This window comes from Pocillopora verrucosa, chromosome 3 (genome assembly GCF_036669915.1).
Source record: "Pocillopora verrucosa isolate sample1 chromosome 3, ASM3666991v2, whole genome shotgun sequence".
In the NCBI taxonomy this organism is placed as follows: domain Eukaryota; kingdom Metazoa; phylum Cnidaria; class Anthozoa; order Scleractinia; family Pocilloporidae; genus Pocillopora; species Pocillopora verrucosa.
In genome coordinates, this window is record NC_089314.1 from 20,801,181 (window position 1) to 20,815,124 (window position 13,944).

Below are 13,944 nucleotides of genomic sequence, written 5' to 3' on the forward strand. Positions count from 1 at the left end.
GATACGAAAATCCTCAAAGGAAAAACAAAATAGACATTCGAGGTTTTAAAGATTGATTCACGCTCAGTTACATTGCAAGCTTACGTACGGAAATAAAAATCAAACACAGCTAACACTCATACAGTATATAAAGTTCAGTGTTCAAAAACAAAACAGAAATGATGAAAAATATAACCAAATTGGCATAACTGCTAAAATTCATTCTAATCATGACGGTGTCTGAGCGAATATGATCATGCTGAATTCCATCGCGGCTCGCTCATCATGGCGATCTCCGGTCATCACAGCAAGCCTCAGAAACTACATCGGCCGCCCTTCGAGTGAAAAAATAAGAGCTTGCTCTGATATCCTTTCCGATGCGTTGAGTGGAAAGTCACATCTGTCACTGCAGCCGAGTTTTGCGGCGCTGTCATCCCGAGCGATCTTCATGTTCCGGTGAATTCGGCTGTCGTTCATTCAAAAAACACTCGCCCTGAACAGTTTGTTTTCTACCTTGTCATGTGAAAAAACTCGCGTGTTTTTATGAGCAATAATTCGGCTGAAGTTCACTGAACATTTCACTTCAAGATTCTGTATTAGAGACTTAAAAACTTCAGGCAAAAGTGTTAAATTCGACCTGCCGAACTATTTAGTTTGTAAACTATCGCTTAAGGTGAACTATGATGGTTTTTGAACTTTGATGGTTTGACACTTTTGACAGCTTTAGTCTTGTACAGCCAATCAGATTATTTGAACCATTCTAACAGGGATTCTGATTGGCTTATTGTAGCGTGCTTTATGAGAGTATAGAGCATACTGACGACACTGTTGTTCGCTTTGGAAATAAAGTTTGTTTTGAAAATTGAAAGTAATGCTCGGGAAATTTAATGGATTCTTTATTATAAAACAAATAGAGAAGCCTTGGCTGTGCTCTGTTCTGTTATAAAACACTTAGGAAGCGGCTAGAGCACGAAAGAAGTGTAGGGAGAAACACGAGACGTAGTCGAGTGTTTCTCCCTACACTTCTTTCGTGCTCTAGCCGCTTCCTAAGTGCTTTATTACAGAACAGAGCACAGCCAAGGCTTCTCTATTTGTTAATTGAAACTGAAACTGAAGATGGCTATCGAACGAGCCTCTTCCCATCTAAGAGCAGAGTCACACCATCTTCGCCTATGAGCATCCCCAGACTTGAGCTGCTTGCCGCGCTAATCCTGACACATTTAATCGCTTCAGTACAAGAAGCCTTGGACAAGGTGTTGAGCATAAAAGAAACCTTCTGCTGGACTGGCAGCATCACAGTGTTCAACTGGACCCAGTATACCAAGGAATTCAAGCAGTTCGTACAGAACCGAAGAGAGGAAATCCACAAGATGACCGATGTGAAGAGCTAGCGCTATAGTCCCGGAGTTGAGAATCCTGATGACGTTGGCTCTAGAAGGTGTCTCGCCTCTTAGCTCGTAGATGATGGCCTCTGGTGGAAGGGTCCCGCTTGGTTAAAGGGCCCGCCAAAGAACTACCCTAACTCTGAAGTTTCAAAGGAAGAGGATCTGACAGAAGAAGGCAGGAGAGTTCAAAGCCAAAGGACGGAACCCAGAGAACGTGCCCCCATGATTAACACGAGACAGCGTGGCAAGCCTGTAAATTTGAGTGAACTTATCGACTGTGGACGATTCAGTGATACCACGAAGTTATTCAGAGTAACAGCTCTCAGCCTAAAGTTTAATAGACATCTGAAGTCGGCAAAAAACGGGAGAAGAGAACCCTCAAGAAACAGATTACTCTGATAGCTGAAGAAATCGGCTTTGGATCCTTGAAGTTCAAAGGTCTTTAGGGAGTGAGAAGAACTTTCAGAATTTGAAACAACAACTTAGCTTGTTCAAGGATGAGGACGGAATACAGTGCAGAGGCAGACTTGGAAACGCCTAATTGAGTATCACCACGCGTTGCCCCATCCTGTTGCCAAGACGACATCACCTGACGAAAATAATCGTCGAGGCCTGTCATAGGAAGACTTATTATGGGGGAGTGAAGGAAACTCTCGTCGAAGTAAGAAGCAACTTCTGGATTCCCAAGAGAAGACAATTCGTAAAGACGATCCTACACCAATGTGTTATTTGTAATAAAAGAGAGGGATTGCCGTATAGACCCCCGCCGACTGCAGATCTGCCAGAATCAAGAGTCTCAGGAGGTCTAGCATTCGACCATGTAGGAGCAGATTTCGCAAGACCTGTGTACGTAAAAGGCACCAGTGGTATGAAGAAAGCGTACGTCTGCCTGTTTACATGTGCAACCTCGAGAGCCTTACACCTTGAACTAACACCAGATCTATCAAGGGAAGCGTTTATCAGATGCCTGAAGCGATTCATAGGCAAACATGGAAGACCAGTATCCATAACGACTGATAACGCGAAGACCTTCAAGCGAGCCAACAGGGAGTTGGGACGACTGCTTAAGAACAAGGAAACCCTAGATTTCGCTGCTAACCAGGGAATCACTTGGAAGTTAATCTTAGAGAAAGCTCCATGGTGGGGTGGTTATTATGAGCGCATGGTGCAACTGGTAAAAAGCCTCCGAAAGGTTCTTGGAAAGGCGCAGCTTTCCTACGAAGAACTGGAAACGGTCCTGAAAGAAGTGGAGGAGGTACTCAATTCACGTCCCCTCACATATGTCTACTCAGATATCACGGAGGAACCCCTAACGCCATCACATCTAGTCACTGGAAGACGACTTTCGACCTTGCCAAACAACAGAGTTAAGCGATGATGATGAAGAGATCACCTCGAAGCTGGAAAGGAGAGCGCGATACCTCAATAGACTGTAAGGACACTTCTGGAAACGATGGTCAAACGAGTACCTTGTAGGACTGAGAGAGTTTCATTATTGTGGAACCAAAGCAGGTCAAAACAAGGAAGCAAAGGTTGAAGACGTTGTTCTGATCCACGATGACTGCCAAACAAGGAGCAAGAGGAGATTGGTAGAGATCATCGAGCTGATCGAAAGCAGAGATGGTTACAAAACAAGGCGCTGTATTGCGAGTCATAACTAAGAAAGGAAAGCCTTCAAGGTTGCGGAGACCAGTGCAGAAGCTCTTCCCACTGGAAGTTAATACTGCAAACCTGCCTGAAGACGAACAAATCGAAATTGTTCAGCAACACGACCAGCCAGTTGAACATTCCAGACCACCAAGACGAGCAGCAGCGGCTACTGCAGACAGAATCAGGACACTTCTTGACCAACAATGAACCGTTAATCAAGGGGAAGTATTAAGAAACGGGACACGAATCTCAGAACTGAACCTTGAAAATCTTAAGAACTGAACCTTGCAATCCTTAAGAGTTGAACCTTGCGAACCTTAAGAACTCGACACTGCGAACATTTATGTTATTTTTTAAGTGAAACCTAGCTTGAAACCGAATACTGCTTATCTTATCAAAGGGCGTGTTTATTGACACACGCATAGCTTTCATATACCAGAATTGAGTTTACGCCTTCGAGAGAAGTTGTTTTCCACGAGAACGGATAGTTTCTTTTTGACGAGTTAGAACCTTGGAATCTTATATATCTAATTATCGGAGGATCTAGCCTATAAAAAACTTAACAACGTTCATCTATACATTTTTAAGAACAGTGACTTAACAATAGCACAGATGCATTACTTTATGTAAAATGAACCTGAGCTGAGCCCCAAAAGAAGGTGCAATCTCTTCTCGATTCAAGAAGGTTGAAAGTTTGAAAATCACAAAGATCACATACTGATTATATTGACTAGTAACAAAAATCAATGAATATCATGCTGTTCACTAGCGTGAACTGATGTTTTGAGAAACATTGCCACTAAAACATGAACCGAAATTATGTAAATTAATGCACATACACAAAACTTACTATTTACTCAGGGTTCAAAATAACAGCTGGCTGCTGGCGGCAGCCGGAACTTTTCGCACACTTGCCAGCGATTTTTCACCGATTTTTCTGATGTTGTAGAAAATATTATGCCTATTGATCGCCCAACTGAAGTAAAAGTCGCTGTCAAGTTATGGTACACATTTCATATCAGGCAAAAAGCAGCCAAGAAATATTTTAAAAGCTTTTTGGAAACGTAAACGAAAGTTTCGAAAAGTTTAGTTTTAAAACTTAGTTTAAAAGTTTCGAAATTTGGAGCGTGCTACGGGGAGTATTTTTGTTTAAAGTACTCAGCTTTCTGCGTATTTGTTCAAGCGTGAAACATGCAAGTTTGTGTACACACAGTCACATTACCCTGTTTATGTTTCTGCACATACATACTACCTTTAATCAAGATTTATTTTCCCCATGTCCTCTTTAATGTCGTTTGTAAAGCCTTCTCACGCGTTAAAATTAGAGTCGCTGCTTGACAGTAAGGAATTCCTAGGGCTGTGAATGGAAGAGCGTGACAGTTTGACTAGACAAAGTTGTACATTTCACGCTTGAACAAACACCGAAAAATTGAGCCGTTCATTACGCTTTGTTAGAAAGGGAATTGCCGCAACAAAACATGTTGACCAAAATAAAGATTCTGATGTTGAAATTATTTTAGCAATTTAAAGTATACCATATGTACACCATATACATATAAATACTTTTCAGTAAAAAATGGTTTCTCAAGGAAAAGAGTAAAATTTTGATTCTGGAAGATTTTGGTCACGTGCTAGGCAACGGGTCCCGTTTCAGCAGTACACACAAAATTTTATTATTGACAGCCAGGAAAAAAAAAACGAGCCTTAACAAAAGCCTACAAATTCACGCAAAAAGCGGAAAAACTATTTCGAACCCTGTTGCTTATTTCCTGGTAACTGTCTGAATTTCAACACTGAGAAATTTCACTCACAAAACGAGATGTGGAGCTCAACTATGCGATGCAAATACAGTTTGTTTCACATGAATGGTAAAATAGCCAATAGTAAATGAGAGAAACACTTGTACTTCCTGTAAAAGCCATTAAATTACCTAAGAACTATTCTATTTTGTGATTCTGAAATGGTAACCCACATCATGAACTTTAACCTAAGTTCTGCTTCAAAAAGCTTTGTTTTTTTAATAAACACTTTGCAATAGCTAAGAGTATTGAAGTGCTGAAATAATGTTGCAAATTTGACGATTAAGACATATTTGTGCAGTCAAAAGACAGTGCTCACTTATGTTACCTTGATAATGGTCCCACTCTTGAAATGCCACGGGATCACTCAAAATCTTATCAACCAGAGAAGCAGCCATCACACTTGCAAATGGTCTCCATTTCTCTGATAGACACACTGTACTATCTGCATATTCTGAAATACCCTTTAGCACCAACCATCCAATCTGATGATCAAACTCAGAAGCGAAAACTCCTGAAATCAACAAAGTGAACATTTCAAAACATAGCTTTAACTTAAGGCCATCCTTAAGATCATCATGGCTTAGCTGGCCAAATCAGTGAAACTGTTTAAACTATCAGAGAAACCCAACATTGATCTGTATAGGCCTATACTAATATATTAATACATGTTAAGAAAGACTAATGAACTTTACTGGATAAATTAGTATCCACCCATGTAAGTTTGATTGACTCTTATCACACTTTTAACAGAGAACAATTCTCTTAAAAAATACAATGTTGATAAAAAATAGATATATCTCATGTTAATGCCACAATGGTTGGATGGTAGTTTAAAAAAAAATTAAGTTGACTCTTTAAAAAGGACATAAGGAAATAAATCATAAAGGTTAACACTTAATAAACATCACAATATGAGCTAAACTGGCCTACAAAATTTGAGTACTAATCTTATTAATCTAATTACTCTATTTCTTCTTCTTCGTTTATTATTTATTATTCAATTTCAATTACTATTATTATTATTACTCTATTAATAAGTTATTAATTTGCATGTATCAGTTTGCAAAGTTGCCTTCAAAAATTAAGCCAAGTCTATGAGTAATTCTGTCCTGGGGGAGAGGGGATGGCAGTGCTGTTTCCTTTCACAATGAGTATATATTTTGCAAGGCATTAGATATCGAAGATGATATCTGTACAAAACAGACTGCCACTTTTTCAAGTCAACACCAACACCAATCAAATAAAGGGGAAGGAGAAAATAAAATGGAACTTGATGAAAACTTTCCAAATGCTCATAAAATTTTCTTAACAAGCTCATCTATTGGCTTTTTCAAATGTTCTTCATTCACACTAGTAAGAAAGTTCCAAACATGGAGTGCAATTTGATCCACTTAAAATCACCTCTAACAATTTTTTCTGCAGTGCTTTGTTAATTTCTTTTTCAGGTTATGTTGATGGTTTAAAAAAACCACTCTTTACTTTTCCAAAAGAAAAGAGGGAGGAAATAATCAAGAAGTATGCATCAATATCACCTGAACCCCTCAGTTGGCAGTTTTCAGAAAGATTTAGCAAGGGGAAGCTATAAAGGCCTACAAGGCAAAAAAGGCAATGAAGAAAACAACACTATTTCAACCTGGTTAGTTTGTTGCTTTATTAATCCATCCAAATTAAAATGAAGTTTTAGTTAGTGTGAATTATTTTTGAATTGTCTCACAGCTTATCATAAATATTGAACTGCTTTAAAGATCTTCTAGAGTTCTTTTAGTCAACTTTTACCTTTAGAACCAAGTTTTGATAAAAATGATTGATATTGTCTTAAAATATACCACATTTCCAGCAAAAAAAAATATTTTGAGTTTCCAAGAACGTACTGACTCAAATTTCAGTTACCAGTAACCACATGTCTTTTCAGAGGACTTTAGGGTGAAACTCAGGCAACAGGTTTGTATGTCAGCGAATAGAAGACTTTGATTAGAAATAAAACAACCAGTTAAACAGTTGTTACAAAGGAGACTAACAATTAATGATCATTTACCAAAGTTTAACACCAAAAATTCCATTTGATGCCAGTTTATTCTGAATATAACTAATGGGCTACTGGAGGGAAATTATTTTTCATATTATTCTCCACCAGGTGCTTTTCCAAGGTAGCCACCTACTTCAAATCTTATTGAAAGCACTGTTCATGGGTTATCATTTTGATGTCATTACTATTATCAGCATTTTTTCCAGACTGTTTCAATGAATAAAAAAAGATAGCTAATTTACTCATGTTTCTTGACATAATTGATTAGAAATCAACAATAATGCTGAAGGTGCCTCCTTCAAAAAAGTGTCCCCTTTTATGCTTCCACTTTCCTTTCAAACTTTTTGCCACTTCCAAAAGGACACATTTGTATTACAACAAAAGCCATTAGAAGGGGGTGGACAAAAAGCTAGCCATGAAAGAAAAATTGCTGACTCCATGCCTAATATGTGCCAGCTCCTGTCTGCAATATACAGAATGAATCTCCTTGTCTCATGTATAGTTCCCTAAATCTCCTGGATTCAAGTAACAATGGATTTTTTCTTCCAAATTGAGGAAGTTTTGCCTCAGAGCGATAATTTTGGCTTTTTTATGCAAGAATAATTTTGATTTTGTGACGTTTTTCAATTTTCTGAATTTTATATGCCCACTAAATTACCCCAGTTTGTTGAGGAAGACCGGAACAAAACAACTCATTAACTCATCTCCAGAGGTACTAAGAAAACTTTTCCGAGTTTAGAAGCATTGCTGCAATAATGGCTCTGGCCATTTTTTGTTATGTAATTGACATTAAGCTATTCAAGGAATGCCAAAGAATGGTAGTTTACAAAGCTGTCAAGCTTAAAGGAAATCTGTAGGTTGATTTAATTGTCTCTCAGAGCACCCACTAATGTACCTTTTGAAAAATATGCGGGAAAATGAGAATATACATGGCAATGCAAGGGTGTGCTGGACTCTTGTTATTCAGTGCTAGAAGTTTCCTTTGTATTACATTGTTGTGTAAAACAAAGAACTGTTTAAAAAAAACCGACGAGTCGACAAGGGAAAATTTACATAATGAAAGAAGCTTCCATGTTACACTCAGGCATATCGCTTCGCGGTAGCAGTAGATTTGCTTGATTTGAGTTTTTGATGATTCAGGAAGGAATGAAAATGTCACCTATGCAAGGCATCGAAACACGTGTATTATTAGCGAGTAACGAAGCGAAATACTTCAAAATTTTTTTCATTGCAATAAGCGCTCCTTGAATGTTTACGCACTTGAACATAAACAATTTGGTGTTCGCATCGCACGTGACGGCTCTTCGAAACTTCAAACTTGTTTCGATCACTTTCGGTGAGGAACTGAAGGAAAATATACTATTTAAGATTGTGATTGATGTTTTATTTTATTAATTGCAATCGGCACTCGCTTGCGCGTTCACACACCGGAATGTAAGTATAGGTAATCACATGATTTCGAGTGCAATTTCAGTGTAAATAGCAAATTTTTCAAAGACTAACAAAATTGAAAGAGCCCGCAGGGCGAGCACAATTTGAGGTCTTTGAAAAATCATGTGATTATGAAAAAATACAAGATGGCTTATCATAATTATGCAAAAACAAAGCGCGCGCATTAAGTGCAAGGTTAATTTATTCAAACCGTGCGTTCGGTCAAAACAACCGCGTACGATCAAAACAATATACAATGAGCGTTAGCTAGCGTTAGTTAGCCCTTCGTCAGAGCTGACGAAGGGCTAACGCTCGAAACGTCAGCTTTTTTACCCTTTACGGTGGCTAATTTACGTTTTCAACTCAGTTGTTAACACTAAATTACCTGCTATACTCTCCCACCGAAGCAGCACCACAGTTTCTTTAGAAACTTACCCCTTGGTTCTTTCAAACAGCTGATCTACTGACATTTCACGTTCTTTCCATGCAATTTTCAATGCGATTTCTCCCTTCAAAACGGTTCTTTAATACAACGATATGGAAATTTCGTCATTAGATGACATCCAGAGACTCGGAGCAAAAGATCTCAGGGAGATTTTAAAATCTAATTCAAATCGACGGGCTGAATTAGAGCCGACTTAGTATCGAAAGTTTATGCTTTGCTGATGACACGTCCTTCTATTGAGTAGTGAAGAAAACCGAGAACTTCTTACAGATGTCCAGGACCTAGAACAAAACCAGAGCGACTTCAAATACGAAGCAACTATGGTAAGGATTTCAGCCCTTGGATGGTCGAGCGATCTCCGAAATTTACCCAAGATGAATTTCATTCAGCTTTACGATTACCTCGTTGCTTCACGAGAATATCGCCACATCGTGTTGAGAGGAACGCATTACAGGAAGTACAAAAGAAGCTGTTCAGTATGGCTTAGAAAGCGAGGCAAAGGCTGTAGCCCTCTAGGTAGGGGAAGATTTGTTATTGCTACTGTTGTTGTGGTACTTGTTGTTGTACCACATTCTTCAGTTAAAGTTGTTCCCATTTTGTTTACCAAGATGTATTTTAGTTTGCCATTTGTACATTGTATCTCATGCAAAACTATACAATAAAGCCTGTAGAACCAATTGATTATAACCTTCTTTCTATCAACCCATGAGGAAAACTGTAGCTAACAGATGTCATAATATTTTGAAACCCATCTGGCTCAGGACAACTTATGCTCATGATACATTGAAAACCATTTCAGTTTGCGACTCATTGTAATTTATTAGGTGGCAAGACAGCATTAAAAGAATCTGACCAAAGTATTAGACAATTTAAAAACTCCCAAAAGTGACTGATTCATGTAACTTCTCCCCATAATATCCAAACACTATTCAGCAAACAGATAATGATAATACTAAAACTTATCCGGCAGAAGTTATATTAATCTTACATCAAATTCTCATAACTTATTTACAAGTAAATGTGTAGCAACTAGAAGGGAAAATTGAGAATCAGATCTTGGGTATTTAAGGGTTAAAGGAAGAGAACAGAAATGCTTCCTCTCAGCTACTGATCTCAACAATGCTAGTCCTTTACACACATTTAAGTTTCTGTCAGAGATAAACATTCAGTGAATTGATATTCCCATTCTTAGCACTCAGAGGCCTTCTGACACAAAGGTTTGCTATACTAGTTCTTACTGCATTGTGTTAATCAGTGTTATGATAATATAATTTTGAGATGTAAAGAAGATACTTAAAAGATTGAGAAATATGTCCAAATCAAGATATTTATTTTATACTGTTGCAGTTACCATAAGATTTGTTTGGAAGAGAATATTTCAGACCATCGAATTGTATGAGATATTATTTTATGAAAGACTTTGATCAAACTTTTTATTATGAATAAAATTTTGTCAGAATAATAAAATTTAGTGTCATAGTTCATCTTTGTGTTGACAACTCTTTTAGTTGGTAAAACTCACTTTTTCTTTTTTTCAATTTGAAGCATCAAATTGATTGATACATAAAGCACACAAAATAATTTTTGAGAGTTCCATGTGGCATCCTAAGTGGATTACTATCCTATCATAAAAAACAAAAACAACAACTACTGAAAACTGCTTTTGTCACAATTGCTAGCAAATTTATATCAGTTTTCTGGGTCTGCCATAATAAGTGAAAACTATGAAGATACAGAGTCTTGGTTATTTTATTAATAGCAATTACTTTCCAAGAGTTTCTCTGCTAGGAGTGTTTTAGGCAAGCCATGTAGTAAACAGGTGAGCAGTACTGAACTTATTAACTTAATGCCATAAAAGAACTCTAGTGAACTTAAAACAATTCAGGTACCTAATAGAAAATTTGTACTAACTTTGCAACAATAGTTACCCTCATCTATAATTCACAGAGAATAAGATAAGTATAGAACAATAAATACTTAGAAAAATACATGCCTCCGTGCATAAACTTGAAGAAGCAAAAGCTCGTAGGCAAACCATTGGGGCCATAAAATGTATTTGAACAACCAAAGTGGCACACTGCTTTCCTTTCTTTTTGGGAGAAAAATTAGCTTTACTGAGATTTCAGCTAGGCCATCCATTTTCCTTAAAAATCAAACAATTTTACTGTCCATGTACAAATTTCACCAAAAGTGCTCACTGAGATTTAATGCGAGTCAACCCCAGCCTCGTTCTCATGTGTGTGCGGTTGCATGTCCAACATGGTACCGGGAACTGTAAAAAGGTCTATTTCGGTGTAGAATTGCTTGTGCAAAGTGTTAAGCTGGGTCGGCTCATAGTTTTCAATTTCCTCTGCAATTACCTCATCTAAAAACCACTTTTTCCAAACCGACAACCAAAAAGCACCACCTTCTACAGTGTTTTCGTTGTAAGAGCTGTTTTCTCGCAAATTTTCAGCATAGCCAAATGTTGCGCATTACATGAGTAATGTTTAGATGTTGTTCTGCAAGATCACTGCGTTACAAAAGCAAGATAATAAAAGTAGACATGTAAATGCACTCCGCTTAAACATAGTCCATCCTCCTAGGATAATAAATTGAGTACAGAATGCAATATGATTGGTAAGAGGCTGTAAAACTTACCTTCTCCTCCCATCTCAATGGCAATTGCCTTTGGATAGGACTTAATTAGCTCATCGTATTGCAATTTAGCACCAGTCAGCTCCCTCAAAAATTCACCATCACAATGCACTTTTACATCTCGAGCTCCAGGGTCTCTCAGTGGGGCCTTCCACAACTCAATTGCACCCCTGACCATATCAAGAAAACATCTGCTCACATGATGTCTTTCATCTGTAAATTCATCACCACTACTTACAATTGCTTTGGATCCATGTGTTGTTAGTTTTGCAGAGACAACAACATCTCCTAACTTGGTTTTCTCAGGATTGAGACCAATGCAGGTCCCCACATAAATTACCGCCTTAGGCCTCAAAAGAAGGACAGCATCTTTGACAGTAGACAAGGAATATTCTGGATTGATGAAACCTCTAGCATATCTCGTCAAAGCAACTTTCAATTTCTTTCCATGACCCTCACCGATCTCTCCAAATAAAACATGTCCAAGTTGATCAAAATAGCATTGAAATGGGTCTTTTAAAAGCATGTAACAAGCCAAATATTCACAATCCTTGACAGTCAGTAAGAAAATGTCAACTGGCAGATTCACATCCTTTGAATCCACATGAATGTCTTCCGCTACACAGATACTAAGCTCAGGTGGAATGTCTATGCCTTCATTGAATTCACCTTCTGTTTCCACTGTCTCAGACATTTTTATCAGTTGACAAAGGTGATTTTATTAAACTGCAAAGAGCAATATCAATTCACATTTTTTAGATGGTTTAAAAATCAGTATCAACCTTTGGCTAGTAATAAAATCTGAGATACTACTAGACTGGTCAAAAACCAATCATTTAATGCATTGATAAACCCATAGAGAATTGAAACATACCTTGTTTTGTTTTATGTTTATTTTATAAAAGTAATAGACTGCACTTTCTATCGGTTAACGGAGTAATGTTGGGAGAACACAAGAAAGGTTTGTTAATTGAGACACTTACCTCCGACTAGTGACTTACAAACTTTTGAAGGGTTAATAGTATAGATAATAACATAAGTTGGAGTGCAATATGGTGTTTATAAGTACGAGAAAATTTTTCAAAGACAACAATATTGCACAAGCCTTAGGAAATCACAGAGAGTCAAAACATTCAAAATATTGACAGAAATTTTGAGCGCAATAATGACACATGCAAATTAATGTATTAATGTAGTAATTTTGTGATGGTAATACGAATTACGGTCAACTCGAACGAGATAATTATTGTGTGACAACAACACCGTTTGTGCGTTGACTTTTTACCAAGCGACTTTACTTAAATAAATAAGACCGATTGACACGAGATCCTTATAAACTTTGTTGCAAATAAAAAGAACTGCTTTTTACTAAAGATCTTGTCTAGAAAGCCAAGTTTTCTTAAAAAATCTGACCGATTATCATGACGAGTCTTTACAGTGTTGTTGTCACACAATAACTCGTTCGCGTCTGAAGCAGTTAGAGTCATTGGTGATGTTTACTTCGCTTTATTCGCCATGAGATCCTTATGAACTTTGTTGCAAATAAAAAAAATTGCTTTTCACTAAAGATCTTGTCTAGAGAGCCAAGTTTTCTTTAGAAAATCTGAGCGATTGACATGATGAGTCTTAACGGTGTTGTTGTCGCACAATAACTCGTTCGCGTCTTAAGCTGTTATAGTCATTGGTGATGTTCACCAATGTTTAAGCTTCTGTTTGATGTTCACCAATGTTCATCAGTGTTTTTTTACTAAATATCGTTTACTTTTCTGTATTTTTAACTTCTAATAAGTTGTATTGGATTGAGGACCACCTCGCCGACGTCTCTACTCGATTTTATACGTCGGCGAGTTGGACCGTCGGCGAATTGACTGGATACCGGTAATACAACTAAGAATGTTTGAAATGTCGCAAAAAGTAAAGGAGGTTACAGTAAGGGATGTCGACGGATTGCAGTTCAGGATGTTAGAAGAAAATTCTAAAGATTATCTGCTTTTTCCATGCATATTGAGCAATCCTCAATTTTCGCCATATCAGAATCTCAAAGTGCTCCTCGCTGAGAGACTGGCTGAGTGTTAGGTGAGGAGCCGAAACTCACAAAATTTCACCTCAATAATGATTAAATCCCACGCTTAGTAAGTTGTGACTAGCTTACCTTTATTCGGAAAAGTTGTAAGGATTCTATTTGTTCTCCATTGGAATCTTTTGAGGTTCCTTTTACCTTCTCACTTTGTGACATGTCTCAGTCCAACCATTCTAATTATTTGCTTTTAAATGCGCATGACTGCGAAGAGCGGTGTAGCAAAATTCGTTCGACATGTGAGTGTGGTCAGCGGTAAAACAACTTTTATACTTCATATAGAGACATATCATTTGTAGTTGCAGAAGACAATCGTGTTATAGAGCCGAAATGTTACCAAGTTTTACTTCGCTAATCAAAACGTTAAGACATTTTCCTAAAGCTTTGACTGTAACAATATTTTCTACTGCTTTATTCACCGACAGAGGTATCGGGAAAGGTATCAGTGACACCGGAAAGGTATCAAGAAGAATGATATTTACGTTACTTAACTTGTTGAGTGACGAAAAATT

The 13,944-nt window shown here is 37.6% G+C and overlaps 1 protein-coding gene across 4 annotated transcripts in view; it reads right to left on the reverse strand.

Annotated features, from left to right (window-relative positions):
- The window catches only part of LOC136279821 (tetratricopeptide repeat protein 28-like), a 38,246-nt gene extending 24,642 nt beyond the window's left edge, over positions 1–13,604 (reverse strand). For all 4 annotated transcript variants that reach the window (XM_066164127.1, XM_066164126.1, XM_066164124.1 and 1 more), the window contains exons 1-3: positions 13,508–13,604; positions 11,359–12,081; positions 5,142–5,327 (exon numbers count right to left, since the gene is read on the reverse strand). In XM_066164127.1, coding sequence (XP_066020224.1) covers positions 5,142–5,327; positions 11,359–12,049 — 877 coding nt within the window. In that variant the 5' untranslated portion in view covers positions 12,050–12,081; positions 13,508–13,604. The remainder of the gene's footprint in view (positions 1–5,141; positions 5,328–11,358; positions 12,082–13,507) is intronic.
- Between the last annotated feature and the right edge of the window lie 340 nt (positions 13,605–13,944).